Source organism: Garra rufa, chromosome 3 (assembly GCF_049309525.1).
Source record: "Garra rufa chromosome 3, GarRuf1.0, whole genome shotgun sequence".
Lineage (NCBI taxonomy): Eukaryota > Metazoa > Chordata > Actinopteri > Cypriniformes > Cyprinidae > Garra > Garra rufa.
This window is the reverse complement of record NC_133363.1, coordinates 4,331,090-4,352,983: the sequence shown is the minus strand read 5'-3', so window position 1 is coordinate 4,352,983 and position 21,894 is coordinate 4,331,090. Positions and strand designations below refer to the sequence as shown.

The 21,894-nt window shown below is 34.4% G+C and overlaps 1 protein-coding gene across 1 annotated transcript; it reads left to right on the top strand.

The window, feature by feature from the left end:
• Positions 1-1,209: 1,209 nt before the first annotated feature.
• On the top strand, positions 1,210-21,736 carry emilin2b (elastin microfibril interfacer 2b). Its single transcript, XM_073836813.1, has 9 exons — positions 1,210-1,459; positions 4,031-4,156; positions 6,441-6,631; positions 8,140-9,561; positions 16,880-17,047; positions 17,142-17,189; positions 18,221-18,256; positions 18,348-18,479; positions 20,522-21,736. The coding sequence occupies exons 1-9, from the start codon at positions 1,308-1,310 to the stop codon at positions 20,836-20,838; spliced, it is 2,592 nt and encodes an 863-aa protein (XP_073692914.1). The 5' UTR covers positions 1,210-1,307; the 3' UTR covers positions 20,839-21,736.
• The last annotated feature ends 158 nt before the right edge of the window (positions 21,737-21,894 follow it).

Below are 21,894 nucleotides of genomic sequence, written 5' to 3'. Positions count from 1 at the left end.
GATGTAGAATGTGGTCATGCTAATACCTTTACGAAAATTAACTATGGTTTTATTACAGTAGAAGTGTAGTAACCATGGTTTTGGCGCATTGATTACCATTTGTATAACCATAGTTTTACTACATAATGCCATGGTTAAACTGTGGTTAGTTGCAGTGTTGGGGAAAGTTTCTTTTAATGCATTACAATATTGAGTTACTCCCTAAAAAGTAACTAATTACATTACTTTTTATGAAAAGTAATGCGTAACGTTACTTTTGCGTTACGTTTTAAATCTGGGCAGGGCTTGCTTGTTTGTTTTTAATATAAAGAGCTCTATTTTTGCAAATGTAAAAGCCTTTCATAGCAAAAGCCTCAGGCTTAGAGAAAAGTAAATTCACGTCTGTACAGTAGAGCGCAGAAGAAAAAATGACAACACTTCAGCAATAAACAAATGTTAGATTATCTTGAGTAATTTTTGCTTATTAGTATGGATGAATTGGATCATCGAAGGTCGGCAGCAAAGACATCGGATAATAAAATGGGATTAAATACATAAAGGATATTTGTATTATTTAACATATTTAATTATTGCAGGTTTACGTTAAATTTCAGTGTTTTTATTCATTTTGAAGAATACTTCATCTGTTTTTTTAGTGAGTGAGATGAATTGATGCATGTTCACATTTATTCTAGAACTAAAGTAACATTTTACTCACAATTTCTCTCAACATGGGAACAGGAGAGCTTTTAATCAATAAATGGTTGGAAAAGTAGCTCAGATATTTATCAATTAAAAAGTAATGCGTTACTTTAGTTACTTGGGAAAAGTAATATTATTACGGAACTTGCGTTACTTGTAATGCGTTACCCCCAACACTGGTTAGTTTAGCAAAACCATGGTTAATTTGTGTTTACCATGGTTTAACTATAGTAAACATGTTTTTTGGGGGTTTTTTGTAGTGAAACCATGGTTAATTTTCGTAAGGGTGTTAAAATTGGTCCCTAAACATCCTTTGGGTTTTTTGGACTAGGGGTTCTTAAAAGATAACTTTCGCTTTAGCAAAATGGCCTCACTTTAATAACCACATCTAAAGCAGCGTCTAATCAGTGGCGTGCACTAATAAAGTTGGGAACCTGATCCAGCTGTGCAGCGGCCAGTAAGAAGCGTGCGCGCGCTCAGCGGGGCGGGAGCTCGTGCAAACGTTTGCCACTGTCACATCTCACTGGCACCATCACCCTGTCAAGAAACGTTCAAAAAACATTCACTTTGAGCTTTTTATTCATGCTTGCATGAGGTGGACGCTGACTGCGTTTGGGTGATTAGAAATGAAGCGCGTCCTCGCAGGTTACGCGCACTTCTGTGCAGCGCTTTTCTTTATTAGTTTCATTACCTTTCCTTTGACTAATGGGACTCCGTCGAAGTATAGTCTGTTCCAGGGCAGTCCTTATTCCAGCTCTGTTTCGAGACAACGAAATCAGTAAGTACACTCTCTATTATAGAGTTAATTGCGGAGGGAAAAACTTGGGATATGAGTTATATAAGGTAAAATGTGGCATGATATAATATTATTAAGTCTAATGATGTTGATTCAAACAAAATAGAGCCCATCTCTTGTAAAAAAAAAAAAAAAGTTTTCATGTCTAGATATTTAAGAAACTGACACATTGGTTGTAACACAATAGGTATTATAGTAGCTTAACTACTTTTAACTAACAAGAAACTCTAAATAAACTAAATATTAGTATTAGTAACTAGCCTATTTCATGCCTTGCTGAGAGTTACTGTAATAAGAAACTAGGTAACGCTTTACAATGTCCTTGTTACACATTGCATGCAGTAAAAACAGTTAATTATGTACAATTACATGCAAATATAAGTGGGTTACACTTTATTTTAAGATGTTCTTGTTACGCTGTAATTATACATTTAAGTACTGAGTAATATTAATTAACTGCATGCATGCACTTACTATATGGTTAAGTACATGTAACGTGTAGAAGGGACACCTTAAAATAAAGTGTTATTACCCGGAACTATATACACTTTAATGCAATTAAATACTTTTACTGTTAATTTTGTGCCAAGTCAATATCCATTACATTAGACTTCTTTTTTCTTTTAACCTTAAGACAATGATGCAAAGCATAATTAGGGTAACTTTATTTTAAGCTCTCTTTGTTACACTGAGTATACATTTAAGTACTGAGTGATGTTAATGAACTGCATGCATTTGGTTAGAGTTAGGCTTAGAGTTGGTTGCATGCAATTATGCATAATTAATAGTTATTATTATAGTAAGTACATGTAACGTGTAACTAGGACTCCTTAAAAAATGTTACCATAAAGTGTAACCAGATCTACATGCACTTTAATAATTAATGCGATTAAGTACTTTTACTGTTAATTTTCTTCCAAATCATTATCCATTACATTTACAGACTTTTATTTTACCTTAAAACAATAATGCAAACCAATATAAGGGTTAAACTTTATTTTAAGGTGTTTTTGTTACAGTGTAATTATACATTTTTGTACTGAGTCATGTTAATTAACTACATGCATTTGGTTAGAGTTAGGATTAGGGTTTGGCTTAGAGTTACTTGCATGCAATTATACATAATTAGTAGTTATTATAATAGTAAGTACATGTAACGTGTAACTAGGACACCTTAAAATAAAGTGTTAACCATAAAGTGTAACTGGACCTAAATACACTTTAATAATTAATTAAATTAATTACTTCTACTGGTAATTTTCTACCAAGGCATTATCCAGTACATTTACAGACTTTTTTTTCTTTTAACCTTAAAACGATGATGCAAAACATAATTAGGTTACACTTTATTTTTAGGTGTTTTTGTTAGAGTGTAATTATACATTTATGTACTGAGTCATGTTAATTAACTACATGCATTTGGTTAGAGTTAGGATTAGGGTTTGGCTTAGGGTTACTTGCATGCAATTATGCATAATTAATAGTTATTATAATAGTAAGTACATGTAACGTGTAACAGGACACCTTAAAAAATGTTACCATAAAGTGTAACCAGATCTACATACACTTTAATAGTTAAGGACTTCTTCTAGGAAATTTCTGCCAAGCTATTATCCATTACATTTACAGACTTTTCTTTTAACCTTAAAACATTAATGCAAAACATAATTAGAGTTGAATAAATAAGCTTTCTATTGATGTATGGTTTGTTAGGATAGGACAATACTTGACAGATATACAACTATTTGAAAAACTAGAATCTGAGGGTGCAAACAAATAAAATATTGAGAAAATCGCTTTTAAAGTTGTCCAAATGAAGTTCTGAGCAATGCATATTACTAATCAAAAATGAAGTTTTGATATATTTACAGTAGGAAATATCTTCATGAAACATGATCTTAATATCCTAATGATTTTTGGCATGAAAGAAAAATCGATAATTTCAACCCATACAATGTGTTTTTGGCTATCGCTACAAATATTCCAGAACTACTTAAGACTGGTTTTGTGGTCCAGGGTCACATTTAAGTACTGAGTAATATTAACTAACTGCATGTGCTTACTATACGGTTAGGATTAGGGTTAAACTCATACTAATGTACAATCTGCCCTGTTTTTATGGGCTTTTCTTAAAGCGAAGTTCATAATATCCCACTAATAAATTAGTGCTACTAAATCTGCCAAAAAAAGAATTACTCTTCAAAACCTCAAAAGCGCACAATGACTTCAGTTTTTACTAGGGAGTTATCACGCGTTTCCAAATAATTAGTAATTCCTTTTGAAGGATTGGGCCATATTTAAGTAAAGAATTTCTGAATGTTTAAAATTGGAATGTTGGGAATGTTACTTTTGAATGTTCTCTGAACATTCTAAAACAAGTAGTACCATTTAAAAATGTAACATTTTGAAAACAGCTAAAATGTTACAAAAACATTCCAAAAATGATGTCTAAAGAACATGTTGAGAACATTATAAAAGACATTCTAAACATTCTATTTTGAGCATTTTCTTAAATGTATAGTATCATTGTTCTTTACTTTTTTTTTTTTGCAGAAACTGGTGTGCTTTTGTAGTGCACCGGAACGTGACATGCGCTGTGCTGGCGGCGAACGAAAACGTCATGGAGCCGCAGCTCCTGCCCTGTCCTCCGCATCAGCCCGACTGCACACAGCGGGTGATGTAAGTGTCTCTGGAGAGCGCATGCAGTGGGCGGGGGTTGCATGGACATTTTTATTGGTGGAAGTGCCCAGAGATCAGATTAGATGAGATCAGAACTGGATTGCTCTTAGAAGGATAAGCAGTGCAGTTAAATTGGACCTACTGACTGACAGGTCATTGCTTTATCAGCATCCAAATTATTTACGACCGCTGAAGGGCCAGGGGCCGCACCGAACGGTCTGTTTTAGCCTGGGTAAATTGTCCAGAATCCGTGAGAACCTTTTTAGAAATGCTGCAATTAGAAAGTCACACAGGTTCATGCACATCGCCTGCTTTTAAAGCTGCGCTCCAGATGTGTGTCGCTGCTGGAGTAAATCCTAATAAATTTTGTACGTAATTCTGCACTTTGTTGTTTATGTTTGCATGGCTCATTAAAACAGGAATGCTTCCTTTTGTGGACAGAGTGGCTAGGAGAAGACAAATTACATTTTTTAAATCTCTCAGGACTAATGTTGTCACTTGGCTTTTCTGAAACATGCAGCAAACATCCAGGATATGTGCTGTTTAGTGGTTTATCACTATAATTTGGTAGTTAAAGCTTAAGTGTGTTAAATATTTGCCTATTTTAATGTGCAAAGACAGCAAGAATTTTTTTTTTTTTTTTTTTTTTTTTTTGATAATTGACCTTTTTATAAACTGCGGCAATGTTTTTGAACAGTAAGATTTGTAATGTTTTTGTAAATCCAAGCCTGGATTTATTTGATTCAAAATACAGCAAAAGCAGTGAATATTGTGAAATATTTTTACTATTTAAAATAACTGTTTTCTATTTGAATATATTTTAAAATGTAAGTTATTCCTGTGATCGAAGCTTCGTTGTCACATGATCTTTCAGAAATCATTCTAACATGCTGATTTGCTGCTCAAGAAACATTTTTTATTAATATTATTATCAATATTTAAAACAGTTGAGTAGATTTTTTTTAGGATTCTTCAATGAATAAAAAGATCCAAAGATCAGCATTTATCTGAAATAAAAATCTTAGACTTATATAATTATAGAAACTAATACTTTTATTGAAGTTGCTTTAAATGAATCAAAAGTGATGATTAAGATTTATAATGTTACAAAATATTTCCATTTCAGATCAATTCTGTTCGTCTGAACTTTCTATTCATCAAAGAAACCTGAAAATTCTACTTAGCTGTTTTCAACTTAAAAATAATAATAACTGTGTTTTTTGAGCAGCAAATCAGAATATTAAAATTATTTCTGAAGTAATGATGCCTACAAATCAGCTTTGAAATCACAGGAATAAATTACATTTTAAAATATATTCAAATAGAAAACAGTAATTATAAATAGTAAAAATATTTTTGCAAACTGCATTTTTTAAAAGTGTACTTACGAAACAGTCATCTTAAACCACTTAAGTGGCTTTTTATTTCATTAATATTATATAATCTGCAAGTACAGTTTGTATGCTTTTAAGACTTGAAGAACACTAAAAGGCCACATTCAGTAAAATTAAGTGCACTTCTTTTTTACGAGGCAACTATAAAGAGTCCTTGAAATCCTTGAAATTTTCACATCTTGCGAAAAAGTTCCCACAGGGACGTTTTCATCATGAGATCAGGTTGATTTAACCATACTAATAAGAACAAAAAGTGTTCTACTAAGTGTTCTAAAAAGTGACCTCTACTGTACAGACTTGGATTTACTTTCCACCTGAGGTTTAGTCTTTTGACTTTGTGAAATGTGGAAAAAGGTCTTTAACATTTGCCAGAAATATAATCTTTTATATGAAAAACAAGCAAGCAAACCCAGCCCAGAGAAGAAAAAGTAATGCAAAAGTAACGTAACGCATTACTTTCCATGTAACTGTGTAACGAAATTAGTTACTTTCTTAGCAAGTAACACAGTATTGTAATTCATTACTTTTAAAAGTAACTTTCCCCAACACTGATGTGAAGTGCATACAATACACTGCAAAAAATGCCTTTCTTACTTAGATTTTTTGTCTTGTTTCTGTCTAAAAATTCTTAAATCAAGAAGGATTTTCTAGACGAGTAAAAAATATTTTCTTGTTTTCTGAATAAACAAGTGAAAATTAAGTGATTTTTGCTCAGAACAAGCAAAATAATCTGGCAATGAGGTAAGCAAAAAACAATATTATTTTTCTTTACCCCATTTTGCTTGTTTCAAGTGAAAATGCACTTCATTTTGAATAGGTTTTTCTGAAAACGAGACAATATTTTTAACTCATCTAGAAAATCCTTCCATAATCCACAAATGTCTTTCTAGGTATCAGACTCAAATGAGGCCCATGTACAAAATAGCCTACAAGCAAGTGACTGAACTGGAATGGAGGTGCTGTCCAGGATATCAAGGTCATGACTGTAAAGAGCTAAAAAATACCAGACAGAGACCCGATGTTGTTGAAGAGCTACGTCAAGATGTTCCTTCACCCAACAACCAACAGCACGGCATAATGGGTATGTGTTTTTGATTACTTTGGAATTGGAAACGTTAAATCAGTAATATTTGATCTACATCTACGTTACTCTGAAAAGAAATTCAGAAGACCTGTTAGCAATTTTTTTTTGAGTAATCAACTTTGAAAAGTGTTTATGCAACAAATTGTAGTTGATTGGTTGAACATAATTTTGTTAGACTGATGCCAACTATTATTAGGGGTTCAAGCTCATACCGCTGAAACCATCTTGTAATTGTTAGAATGGTCATGGATCAGCGATCTCCACGTAAAACTGACTGTGCAGACCAAACCGTAAGTCATAGAGACTTGAAACTTGGAGGGATGGTAGTACACACACCACCATCAACGTCACCAAGGCTCAGCCTAATCGGTCTGACGAGGCCGCTACAGCGTGCAAAAGTATGGAATTGCTCATAACTCCTAAACCGTTCAATCATGAGCTGAAAATGTAGGGTATTTTGGATTTTTTGAAAAAACTTACTTTTGCAAATTAGTCCTAGGTTTTTTCCTGATCAGAGCCAAACCAGTGCAGGAAAATTCTCTGGAGAGTGAATATCAATAATTATCAAAAAAAATTAAACTTTTGACTCACCGTCGCAAAGGTACAGCAAGACGTTAGAAAGGGCAGGGCCACGTTTAGTAAAAAGACTTTAACTCCAGAATGGAATGAGATATCTTCACCAAACCAAACACTTATGTAACAGCTAAATCTGAGGTTGCAGGACAAAAATCGTGAAGCTTGGCCACATAAAAAATGGCTATATCTACGCAACCATTTGTCCTATTGACATTAAACTAGCTGTGCACAGTCTTGGTCCAAAGTGCCACAAGAGTCTGTAAGGACATTTGCGTATCTCAAAAAACATGGCCACCATTGGCTGATGAAGTTTGAGCACCTTTTAGAAATGGTTAATGGAGGCCGATCTGAACAAAACTCGGTGGGCCTGTTTGACTCACCGCCCCAAAGGTCTGTTAGAAACTTGAAATAAATTACTTAAAAGATTTAAAAGATGTAAAAAACCTACTTTTGCAAACTAGTCCCAGGTTTTTCGATCAATCTAGAAAAAAACACTGCAGTGCAATTCTCTGCACTCTCTAGGTCAATCATTATTAAAACATTTTGGAATTTACCCTTTGGGAAGCTATAATTAGAAATAAAAGGGGCCTGTCTGAATTTACCCAAAATCCTATAAAGCCTAAAGGAAAACTCAAACCTTACGGACACTTGGGGAGCACATGCGACAGGTGATTTTAAACAAGCATGCAAAGTTTTAAGCAGATCGGACCACAGCTGGCGCTATAACAGTCTATATGTTACAAAACATAGTATATCTATGGTAAATTACCTTTATTTGCAAAAAAAGGCTTGCTACATAATGTCTTTTTTCATATGTGCTTAAATGCCTTTAAGCGCTTGAACCTCAGTAATCGCTTCTTGCAGCTATATTGTTCATTTGTTTGTCAGCCAAAAATATTTTAAAGTACAAGTGATTTTGGTTGTTCTAGGATCAGAAGCGAAACATCCATGGTCTCAGCTTGGGCTGAAAGGACATCATAGTCATCAACTGGGCGATTATGGAGATCGTCAACAGGAGAGTCAACGAGTTAAGGCTTTAGAAGAAGAAGTGGAGCGTCTTTCTCAGACTGTAATTAATCTGCAAGCCACGTCGTCAGCCAATGCAAACCTACGGGTAGATCTACAAGAAGATGTTACCAAATTCGTTCTAAACATGTTGGGGAATTTGCAACAGCCACAGGATGTCAAAACTGGTGGAATCGAGAGCATTACGCTCCCGTACGACCTCCAACCATTATCAGGCACTGATGAACTTCAGAACCAAATTACCCAGCTCTCAAATACCATCAGTACCAATGCTAATATCATCCAAGATCTGCAGACGAGGATCCAGAACATTGATGGACAGATGCATCAACTAACACAAGCAAGCAATACTGAACCACTTCCAACGACTCCAACCAATGAGTGTCAATGTCAGGCGTACATCGATGAGAAGCTATCTGCCCTACGAGATGAGCTTCTCCAAGGAATGGACATCAAAATAGCAGACATGAAGAATGCATGCGACTACAAAGTAACATCCGTTCAGGAACAGTGTGAGGAACAAGAAAACTCCTACTTGAGCTTGGCAGAGCTCCTCGATTCCAAAGAGACTGAACTCCGCAAAGAGATCCAAGACTTGCGTCTTCAGCTTCCCACTGGAAAACCCCAAGAGTTGGACAATGCTGAGGTCCAGAAGCTCAAGGACACCCAACAAGTACTCCAAGATGCTATCAAGGAGCAGAATGCCACCATTGCACAGATAAATGCAAAAGGGCAGGTTCTGGAGGCTAGGGTTAGTCTTGCGGAAAGGAGCGCGGAGGTACATTGCCTCTATCTTGAGGATAAACTGAGAAGGGAAAGACTTAAGGAAGAGGAAGACCAACGCATAGCTTTTGAAGAGAAGATCAACGGTGTTCAACATGACAACAACACTTTCCAGCTACTCTTAGCTCAAGAGCAGCGCTTGGAAGTCTTGGAGAAACATGCTCAGCACCTGCAGGATGAAGTGGACTCTCTTAAGAGAGATCCTAATCAGTCCATGAGTCTTGAAACCCTTCTGCAACGGGTGGAAAATCTAGAGGTGGATTCTGAGCAAAGGCAAGAGCAAGTGAGGACAATGAATGGCTCGCTTAATAGGTTTGATGGACGCATGGCTAGCATCGAAGGTGTTTGTGGTCGGTTTGAGCCAATGTCCGACAGTCTCAAGCGGATTAAAGATGGACTGAACAAACACGTCAGTAGCTTGTGGACTTGCGTCCGTCAACTGAATAGCACAGTACTCGCACATACAAGAGACATAAACACGTTTAAAGAAACTTCACACATCTCAGAAGACGACCAGGATGGGATCATTGATGCACCTACAGGTAAGCAATGCTCCTTTGTTGGGAACCAAATTGGGTTTTTACAGATTGTTTAGCAAGGTCAATCCTATTAGAGGGGTTTGGGATTTCAAAAGCCTATTTCTTAGAAAACTGATTGGGTTGTCAATTAAAATAACACAAAGACTTTAGTAGAGACTTAAAGGGCACCTATTATGCCTCTTTTTACAAGATATAATATTGGTCTTAGGTGTCCCAAGAATGTGTCTGTGAAGTTATTAGCTCATTAGCTAAGCTCTATAACAACATGAGATTCACAGTGCAGTCTGGAGAGAAATGATTTGCGCAGACATAAATGTATTTAGGTCGACGTTGAGTCGCATTACCTCAAAATAAGTAATCTACTGCATCCCCATTGACTCAGATGTTGGGAGAAAATGAAGACTCTTACGTTGAGTCTTACATCCAAGCCCAGAACACCCAACATTACAGCTGCTCAAGTGCAGAGAAAATAAAGGACGGTGTAGGCGGAGGGCGGAGGGCTGAAGGGAACAACTAGATTTCAATAAAATGTATTGAAAAAAGTTAAAAACAAAAGTTAAGAAAGTTCTTAACAAATCCAAAAAGGCCAGTACAAACAGCCACGATAAGGACATTATTGCACATTATTAGAGCCCCAACTAACAGAAGATAAAAATCCGGAAACCTTCTAGGTTATGGAATTATCAGAAATTGATATGCACTAATAAAAATCATAACCACTAAAAATTAACTATGCATTTTGACATTGCAAATGAGGAGATGACTATTTTTATGTGTATTTTTTTTTTTCCACTGACAAAAATGATTTTGTGGTGAAGTAAATAATACAGAAAAACAAATGTAATTTCTACATTAAATAATTGAGTTCAAGCAAGAAAAAAAGTGTAAATTCAATATTAGTACTTAATTTAAGCTTGTAGAATTAAAAATTTAAACTTTGTTGTTTTTACAAAGATTGTTTACGTAAATATCAAAGTCATGATCCCATTGTTCTCATCATGCACTTGGGCATGAATAATTAATGTCATTGCATGCATTAAACTTGCTTGGTGATGCTTTAATGGTAATAGTAAGTTGCAACGAACAATAGCTTCTAAACTTGAATTTAACTTCTAAATAGCTTTAACTGCACAACAACATTGGTACTCTCAATATCATGGAGTAATCATGTCATTTCTATCAGATCTTGTGTGTCCTGACCTTTTAATTGCTCATACCGGTAATTTTGGGCCAGATTTACTAAACATGGCAAATTAGCGTTAGAGCGCAATTCCACAAAAGCACCAATGGGAGGGGTAAATTTTGCATGTGATTTAAGAAATGCTTTTTTGGCCATTAAATAATGCCACAAATACCAGTAATTTTACAAGTGCAAACGTTAGTAAATTGCATTGCGTGATTCATTTTAATAGCCTGCTACTCCCATAAATTTTGCATTTAATAAAGAAACTCCTACACATGCATATTTAATAAGGTCAGCCTTTTCAGCGCTAATTCTTCACTTCACTGCACTTCTTCACTAATTCTTGTTTTTTTATTCATGCATAGCATCAAAAAAGATCAGATTTACCAGAACTGATTAACTATTTTTTAAAATACCTTTTTGATGCATGCTCTCTAAATTGCATTTTTCAAAGAAAAGGTTGTGTGAAATTGCCAATAGTCTCCCTTGTAATTTCCTGTCCTTACTATCCAATAAAGTCTGAAAATCTGATCTAATACATTCTTAAAAGATTTCGAAAAGAGTGTCTCCACAGCGATGCCATAGCAGAACTGATTTTTGATTCCGAATCATTCCGAGAACCATTTTTTCTTAGTTTGAAGAACCTTTTGCGCAGTAGAAAAGTTCCAAAGATGTTGAAGGATAGAAGCAACAACTTCATGGATAGTGTAAAAAAACGGGTCTGTTTTTGTCAGTGCTGCTAGTTAAAATGTCTTTTGAGTTTCTGGAAGCTGCTGTACAAGCTCCACAATGCAAATGTTGGTTACGGTGTGCATGAGGTTGTGTTTTTCGAGGGATTTCCTTTGCAAACACAAGAAAGTTTGTGTGTTGTAAGCAGGTAACTCCCAGGGGAAGTAGTGTTTCCCCTTGACGTATTGATTGTAGACACATGTTACAACTGGACAGGCTCTGGAGTTGTGCAACGTCTCGACTTTTATGACATTATAGTGTGTGTGTGTGTGTGTGTGTGTGTGTGTGTGTGTGCATATGTGAGCACACATGTGGGCATCTGCTTCTCATTTGGTGATTTTGTGTTCGTAATTTACAAGATGTTCTGGACACACTAGTCAGCTTGGCGTTTCACCTATTGCAGTTGATACTGTTGCAACACACTCGGCAAGATGTAAATTGTAAAATGGCATAAGGACGAGGCCACAAAGTGATTTGTAAACAGCTTTGTTTGAGGTAAATCAAAAGGATACACTCAAGAACTCTTGAAGATTATGATTTTTGTGTGCATGTGGTTGCATGCAGTATGTGCACTTTCTTGTAATTACAGTGTACTTACCTGAAAGTACTTGGTAATATAAGGTAACCACATGGGTTAAGATTAGGTGTAGTTTCAGGGTTAGTACCTAGGTATTACCCAGTTATTTTAATTGCTATAAGAAGTTTATAGTATGCACATGCAAAAGAGGACTGTAAAATAAAGTGCTTCCGAGAAAGCCAGTGCATCATGAGCCTGAACTTGCTAATACTTTACAGTGAGGTCAAATTAACTGACATTAGGTAATAATAGTGGTCATATTTGTTACAGTATTTGTACAGAAGCACATATTTATACTCCTGTGTGTTATGGATCATGCACATTATTATCTTTGACAGAAAGCATGTTGTAGCTGCTCTGGATGTCATTTTCTGCCTTTTCTCAGAAAGCGATGATGGATGCATTCAAAACATCCGGTATTGTGGGTTTTCCAACAAGTTAATGTACTATCTGGAACTCATAAATACTACCATGTATTGTGCACATTATTTTTTGACAGACGTCAATGTCGTGATATTCAGATGAGGTGGATTTTAAACTGATGGATCGCAAAGTAATTATTTTTTTATTTTTTTATTTCTAGTAGTCCAGCTGACAGCTACAGTTTTTGGCAGATATGGTAAAGTGCATAAAGGGGAACTACAGCAACTACAGAGGTCAAAAGTTGCAGAATCTGCAAAATTTTCTTTTAACATCTTTTATGTGAAATATCTTAATCAGGTCAGTACTAAATAAAAAATAAGGTGCATTTTGTATGATCCCTCGTATTTTGCAGATTCTGCAAGGTGTATGTAAACATTTGACCTCAACTCTATTTTTGATTTTTGGCTAATTGTAAAACATGCTGGAGACATTTGCTTTTTGTGTAGTTTATTGTACTTATTTAATGGAATGAGGTTTATTTCGTGGCTCAAATTACATGTTACTCAGAGACTCAAATGTTTGGCTTATCAAAAAGCTGTCACAAATTTGCTGACTTGTGAAAATCAAGTCCGTTTTTTTCCTGGAAAAGAGTGGTTTTGATGCAACAGTCTCTTACAACATAAATCTTATATTTAAACCCATTAAATGCAGATCCTGTTGTAAATAGTAGTAAAAAAAAACAGTTACATCCTTACCCTTTTGACTTATATTACAGATCCTATAGGTGCCTATAGAGGATTTTATTCTGTGTGCAGCTTTGTGATAGTAATGCATTCAACCTTCTCAGTCACATTTGACATTTGACCCGTGAGATGATCTTTTCCTTCAAGCGTGTCTGACTGCTCACACATGTATTTTTGTATATTTTATCTGGAGGTCTAATTGTGGGAAAGAGTGGCCATTAGTTTATCAGAAAGACATTGATATAGCCACTGCATTATCCTATGATTCAATGTCCTCTTTGTTCCTCCTTCCTGTTCCTCTCTCTGCAATAAACAGAAGCTCTCTTTTATTGCATTCCTTTCTTAAGAAAAATGCAACACATGTAGAGGGGGCTTTAAGACCTCATTCATGCCTGTCAGTCTTATTAAAATACCATGAATATATGTTCGAGTCAGTCATGTGTGGTGGACCTCTGAAACAAGACAGGTTTCCTTTGTCCAATAGACAGTTTTAAGTTAAATGCATATTAAACACTATGTTATATAAAGTATCTTCCAGTTTTTTTTTTTTCACCTTACTTACTCAGTTGATTGATTGTATTGGTAATTGCAAACATTTTTTGTATTACAGGTTTTCTGAAATGTTAGGTTTTAAAATGCAAATGAGTCATTATTTAATGAAATATGTGCTAATTTCCATAGATTTCTAGTACAAAACTCTAAACACTGGATGAAGTCAGTTTCAAAATTCTTGTTAATTTTTTTTTTTTTTGGCATATTAGAGTCAAATGTTTAAACAGAAGAAATTTTGGGCATTTTGTCACTCCATAATTCATAAAATACTTAGAACAGGCAAAAAACTATATATATATTATATACAGTTTTTGGGGAATAAAATGCTGTATAAAATAAAATAGCAATTTATATATGAACAACTCCCTTTGTAAAAACCTTCAGAATATAGACAGGAATAAAAATGTAAAAGTTGGTGTGTGTAAGAGCTACTGAAGTTGATATTTATGGCTCAGTGTAGAAGAAAAAAACTCATTTTGAGAAAACAGCTTTTAAAAATATGTATTGGAATTGAAATCTGTTGACACAAATAGATAAAGTGCTATAAAAGAAACACTTAATGGTGTCTTTTGGGTGTTTTCTTTCCACTAGTCTGAAAAAAACAACCAAAAAGCCCAAAATCTCAAACTTGACAGGTGCATGAAAAAACATATATTTGTAGGGCCCTATGAAATATGTTTAATATTTTCTCCATTGAATCCAAGATTCCATGTAAATTTTAATATGTGAAAAGCATGGTAATTAAATTCATAAAATCAAATATGTATGTATTTATTGATTTATTTATAATAGGGGCCTATGAAATATATTGTTATTTGAATAGTTTAACATTCATCCCATTCCAAATTGTACAGTAAATAAAATTTTTATGACTGAATTCTGTTATTCCGTCAGTGGTTTCAGCATCGTGGAAATCATTTGGCCCTAAATTATAGTAACATTTGTCTTTTATATCTTGTCTCACCTACTTTTCGGACCATTCGTCAATGAGTATTTTGTCAAATGTTGCTTTAGTTTAACTAGACTTTGCTTCAATTTAACCAAGATGAGTGATTGCTAAAAACTCTCACAGCTTACTCAGAGATTAAGTTGACATTGATTCGGATGTGACTGAAATGTTCATGACAAAGTGGATGAGTACTTTGTAATTATCTGGGCCATTTAGACTAGTTTGACCAATTTAGGGTGACTTCTGAGCATGACAAGCAGAAATAATTGACCAGATATAGTAGATGTAGAGGCAATGTCTGCGTTACACCCTCACATTCACATTACACTATGAATAAGAGCTTGTGCATCATCGTGTTAATTGTAAATGCATGCATGTCCCTGTAATTTAAAAAGCTGAACAGTTTTTTATTCAAAATGTAAAACGTTTTTTGTGACGCTTATGTTTAAGGGTCAGTTTAAGGAATTGAAAATCTCCTTAGCTCAGCATAAAAACCATTACACCTATGGAAAGTCCTTGTAATATCAGAAGTGCCAACATATGCATGTGTTTTAGTCGATGAGATCATGTGAGCAATCGGGTGTGACATGTAAAGCTGCTCCATTTCTCGTTCTCTCATTGCTGGGAAACAACTTATTTTCTTAGTAGCATGAGAACACTGTAAAAAAAATCTGTGAAATTTACAGTAAAAAAAGGCAGCTGTGGTTTACTGAAACTATACCGTAAAAAATACCATAGAAACATTTTATGTTTTACAAATTGAACTTAATTACAGTAAAAAAATGTGTAGTTTTAACTGAAATAATGTATATGAGCTGTAAAATGTTATAAAATGTGACTATGTGAAGTAGCACAGGGATATTTGTAGCAATAGCTAAAAATACATTGTATGGGTCAAAATGAACGATTTTTCTTTTACGCCAAAAATCATTAGGATATTAAGTAAAGATCATGTTCCATTAAGATATTTTGTTAATTTCCTACCATAAATATATAAACGTGCATATAAATGTGCATTGCTAAGAACTTCATCTGGACCACTTTAAATGTGATTTTCTCAATATTTAGATTTTTTTGCAACCTCAGATTTCAGATTTTCAAAATATTGCCAAATATTGTCATATCCTAACAAACCATACATCAATGAAAAGCTTATTTATTCAGCTTTAAGATTTTGTATAAACTTCAATTTAAAAAAAAAAATGCCCTTACAAGTGTTTTTGTGGTCCAGGGTCACATATAACTACAGAAATAGCATTTGAGTTGCAGTGTATAACTACAATTTAATTCAAAGTACTATCAGTGCAGGAACTCTCTAAATGTCTTGTGATTATATCAATTCTTGTACAATGTTTACCATTACCAGTTAACTCTTATTGTTAGATAAAATACTGTATTTGTATTTGGTAAGATGTGAAGCTTTCTTATATGTAGCTTTTTTGATATTTGGTGGTCTTTTGCAACATTTAGTCATGAGGATGGATTCTCTTGAACCAGATGGCGTTGTATGTCATGTCTGCGAATTATTCTGTCCTCCCATCAGCATTCTTCTACCTTACTCCAGATGTTCAGAAGTTTTTAGATTTTTCTTACCCTCCAAGTCCAAAATTTGGTGTTCATATGTAAGTTTTGTTACATTCAGACTTGCTAAAATTTAGATCCGAAATGGGCTCTCCACATTCTTTCACAAAAGCATCAAAATTTGTATCAAACAATTGAGTATACATCTACAAACATTTATAATTTAAATCATTTTGCTCAATAAATTAATTGTTAATCATTTCTTTTTAATTTCCACAATTATAGAAAACTGTATATCTCACTTTGAAAACAGCCACAGAAAACAAGATAACTGCAGATTTTAAGTTTGAGATTTCTCTAATGCAGTATTTCATTTGCAAAGAACAAAATCCGCAGAACCACTTCTTAAATTATCAAAATATAGGCGTTTGTACTGTTTTTATTAAGTATGGTTTACATGCAAAATCTTTACACAGAATTTAGCAACGAGACACTTTAAATTGCAAGTTTAAATAGCTACAAATTAAGATGCATCGAGAATTGAAACTTTCGTACGTTTCTCCAGCTCTACTCAATGCTGGGATTTCTTTTGGGTCGGATGGATTGAACCTTTTGTATACAGCAAAGTCACACCTGTTAACTGCCAGCCAGTCTTTATTTCTTCTTCTCTCAGTCTCAACCATTACTCTTCTGTCTCTCTCCAGGTGTTCCTGAAAATACAGCGACTATAAAAGTTTCCATGGAGGGAGGTCAACCACTCCCATCACTGGCTTCTGTGGAAACTGCACCTCGGGTAACCAAAACCTCGTCTCACACCCCTCAGGGGGTCAATGGGAGCATGCCATCCATTATAGGTTATGCAGGAGCACCAGGTAAGTGTATTCATGTGTGTGTTTTCTAATAATAAAAACAGGTGTTTACAGGAGATCCGGGTTACCTCACAGAATGTTTAATTGCTTTTGACAGGTTATCCAGGGATTCCAGTTGCCGCTGTTGGTCCTGATTCAGTTTCTGGTATTCAACACTATTGTACCTGAAAAGTGTTGGGGAATTACTAAATTAAGTAAATACCTGCAAGTGGCAATTATCAGGGTTCAAGATTTATGACCTACATAATACATGCATTTTGTGCAAATCAGACATAAAAACTAGGAGATTGAAAGCAAATGGCGAACTTACAGAAATGGATCCAAAAAGTAAATTAGCTTATTATAATGCCATCTTGTGTCCGATTCTTACAAAATTTGGTACACTGATTTATGTGGACACCTTGTAAGGATCTGCCAAACTTCATAGTGATCAGCCATTCACAACTGGAAAAATGCGATATTCAATATGGATAATGTAAAAAAACTTAATTAGACGTCAAATTAGTCAAATAATTAAATAGCTGCAAGTGGCAATCATCAGGGTTCAAGATTTATGATGTACATAATACATACATTGTGTGTCATACCCTAATAATTGAGTGCCTAAGAACTTTAAACAGCATTTCTCTCTAGTTCTTTTACAATGGTAACACTATTTCTCCATGGGACTTTATGAGTCCCAGAAACTGAGTCCATATACTTCATTCTTAAGGGGGCAACAGAGTCAAAAGCCCCGGACAGGAGAGATTAAAGCACTCCGCCACAGTGTCTGTGGAGGGGGATGTAAGAGGAGGAAGGAATGATATGACCTCTGTGGAAGTCGCAGCAGTATCAGCAGAAAGATATAAGTGACAGTCCTCTTATCACTAAAAAAGTGTTGAGTTATGTTAGTATATACATACTGATGCCACCCTGGGTTGCACTGATAACCGTAGCGTTCAGAAATCAACAAAAAGAAAGCTTTTTTCTTGCTACTTGTAGTGTAGCTCAATAATAGTGAAGGTAGTTAGATTTCAAGAAGTTCGCTTGGTTGTACATTAAGTATTTTAAAATTGTAGATTGGCAGACTACCAGCTATGCATAATTTGAAGTTGCTTCCCCAACACTGGCAGAGCATTAAAAATATGCTTTAAAATATTCAAGATATTTACAGCTGTTTCTTTCCTGTATCCACAGCACAGATTCCACTGAAGACAGTTCAGATGGCCGCAGGTAAAACTAAACCTCTCATACATTTCGCAAATCTGTATCATCAGTAAGTGATAGTAGAGTAAATATTTAAAGAATGTGTGTGTTTGTGCAGGAGAGGGGCGAGTGATGACCTACGTGTCGTTTTCAGCCGGTCTGACACTTGTGCCGTTCCCTGGAGAAATCGGTATCATCCGGTTCAACAATGTTCTGTTGAATGATGGAAGACACTATGATCCACAAACAGGTACATTCTTGAACGACCATTTATGGTGTGTGTAAAAGCTTCCCTTGAGTAAAATAAATGCACTTAATTGTATTGAATGTGTGCTTGTAGTGAACTTTAAATCTGAATTAAATAATAAATAAAATCTACTTGCCGATAAAATAATATTATATTATAAAAAAATATATAGACCACTTAAGTGATTATAGAGAGACACTTTCATGACCGTTTCTTAACACACTTAAGTACACTTTGTAATATCAAATCAAAAGTTTTACTGTAAATACATTTTACATCATTATATTTCTAATCTTTTATTGTTCTTTGACTGACACTTTAGATTTTAAAGAATTTTTAATACACTTAAGTGCATTTTGTAATAATGTCAAATCCAAAAGTTTTACCTTAAATCATTGTTTTAATCATCACTTTTGATGTGTTGACTCATAAAAAGCACATGTAAAGTACTTGATTGTAAAAAGCTAACTTACTTTAAATGCCTTAAAATGTATCATTACAAATGTATAATTGCAAAAAGATTTCAATACATGACATACAAGTTTCAACAGAAATTATGTTAAAGTATATTTTAGTTTATTATAAATGCTTGTCAGTACATTTTGCAGTACTATATTCATATTTCAAAGACAATAGAAGTAATTACGAAATTATATAAAAAGATGTACTTAAGTCCTATTTAAGTATTATCTTAATTATGAACACACTAAAGTCCTACATAAGTGGCTCGAATAACTTCAACTAGCTGCATATAAATTAATAATATAAATATAAATGATCCACCTTTTTCCTCATCGGAAGTAAGCCTATGGGTGAGACTTTCAGTTCATTATCTGCTGTAGGGAAATAAGGAGAAGAATAACAACGTGCAGTAAATGGTAAAACTGTTTGCACTACAAACCAGTGTGTTCATAATTAAGATAACACATTGAAATACTATAGTAATACGCACTAGTTTGACATATCAAGCAGTAAAACAAGATGTTTGTACAGCTACACTGCAAAAAAATGCTTTTCTTACTTAGATTTTTTTTCTTGTTTCCAACCAAAATATCTAAAAATTCTTAAATCAGGAAGGATTTTCTAGAAGAGAAAAAGTAGTTGTCTTGTTTTTAGTAAAAACAAGTCAAAATTAAGTGAGTTTTTGCTTAAAACAAGCAAAATAATCTGCCAATGGGGTAAGAAAAATAATCTAGTTGTCTGCTTGAAACAAGATTTTTTTTCTTACCCCATTGGCAGATTATTTTGCTTGTTTTAAGCAAAAACTCACTTAATTTTGACTTGTTTTTACTAAAAACAAGATAATTTTTACTTGTCTAGAAAATCCTTCCTGATTCAAGAATTTTTAGATATTTTGGCTGGAAACAAGACAAAAATTCTAAGTAAGAAAAGCATTTTTTGCAAAACCACACCCATATTTTTTTTTAAATGGCTGTGCACACTCTTAGAAGAAAAAGGTGGATACCACATATGTGACCCTGGACCACAAAACCAGTCTTAAGTCGCTGGGGTATGTTTGTAGCAATAGCCAAAAATACATTGCATGGGTCAAAATTTTTGATTTTTCTTTTATGCCAAAAATCATTAGGAAATTAAGTAAAGATCATGTTCCATGAAGATTTTTTGTAAAATTCCTACTGTAAATGTATCAAAATGTAATTTTTGATTAGTAATATGCATTGGTAAGAACCTAATTTGGACAACTTTAAAGGTGATTTTCTCAGGATTTTGATTTTTTTGCACCCTCAGATTCCAGATTTTCAAATAGATGTATCTCGGCCAAATGTTGTCCTATCCTAACAAACCATACATCAACAGAAAGCTTATTTACTGACATCTCAGTTTTGTAAAATTTAACCTTATGACTGGTTTTGTGGTCCAGGGTCACATATTATTAATTAATTTAATTGCATTTAATATGAGTTTAGAACAGAATATCACACGCTTTCCGCTTTGGCCAGGAAATTATTATCTGCAGGAAAAAAAAAACACAACAACAATGGCATATTCTATTTTTGTTTTTAACCTGATTCTTTATTTTCTAGGTGTGTTTACTGTGCCCATGGACGGACGATACCTGCTCAGCGCTGTATTAACCGCTCAAGCTGGAGAAAGAGTGGAGGCCTTTCTCTCAGTAGGCAATCGCAACATCCAGAAGCTTTCCACTGTTGAAACGAGCGGCAGAGACACTCCGGACTGCGTCTGTGGAGGGACCGTCTCTGTAAGTCTTGCTCTCCATCTGAAGCAGGGCCAGAGGACAGGACTGGTGCTCACATCAGGAAGACTGGCTATTTCAGCATCCAGTGAAATCCTGTCTTCATTCAGTGGAGTTCTGCTTTACCCAACACTAGGCAAACGATAGCCCACAGCCAATGGCAAACATTACAGGGATAGTTCACTGTAAAATGACAAGTCTGTCATCGTTTATCTCACCTTCAAGTTATTTCAAACCTGCATGAGTTTCTTCTGTTGAACACAAACCAAACAGCTGATGGGCGTCATTGGAACGGAAGAAAGTAAGAGGGTGAGTTTATGATGACAGAGTTTTCATTTCGGGTGAACTACACTGCAAAAAAAAGCTTTTCTTACTTAGATTTTTTGTCTTGTTTCCAGCCAAAATATCTATAAATTTTTAAATCAAAAAGGATTTTTTAGACAAGTCAAAATTAAGTGATTATTTAAGCTAAATAATCTGCCAATGGGGTAGGAAAAATAATGTCATTTCAAACTGAAAACAAGATTATTTTTCTTGTTTCAAGCAGAAATGCACTTAATTTTGACTTGTTTTTACTGAGAACAAGAAAATAATTTTTACTTATCTAGAAAATCCTTCTGGATTTAAGAATTTTTAGATATTTTTGGCTGGAAACAAGTTTTTGCAGCGTATCCCTTTTAGGTTAAGGCTTTCTCTGGAGAGGTTCCTACAGTTTTGTACCTTGTTTACCTGAAAAGGTGCATAATAGTACCTTAAAGGTACATATTATTACCTGAAGAGCACATATTAGTACCTAAACAGTACAAATTAGTACCTTTTAAAATTATACCACCCCACTGACAGATTTTGTAACTTTTTTTACTTCGATTTTATGGTTGACTTCTGGTATTCCGGTAACAAGCTACTCAAGATAATTAAAGATAATTAATACTTAACTTGAAGCCTTTATGTATAATGCATTATAAAGCATTTTATGTTTTCATAATTAATTGTAAACAAAGTTTAAATGCATTGTATTTTACATAAATATTGCACAAAAATGCATGAAATTGGTGGTTGATTGCTGTACTTTGGATCAAATAAATGCATGCTTGGTGAGCAGAAGATAATTCTTTAAAACAAATATGAAAGTATTCTCTTCTGCTTACCAAGCCTGCATTTATTTGATCCAAAGTACAGCAAAAACAGTAATTTTTAAAAAAA

Coding starts and splice junctions, on each gene's coding strand:
- emilin2b (XM_073836813.1), top strand. CDS start 1,308: ATGAAGCGCGTCCTCGCAGGTTACGCGCACTTCTGTGCAGCGCTTTTC. Junction 17,048..17,141: donor AGGTTATGCAGGAGCACCAG/GTAAGTGTATTC, acceptor TGCTTTTGACAG/GTTATCCAGGGATTCCAGTT. Junction 18,257..18,347: donor GACAGTTCAGATGGCCGCAG/GTAAAACTAAAC, acceptor GTGTTTGTGCAG/GAGAGGGGCGAGTGATGACC.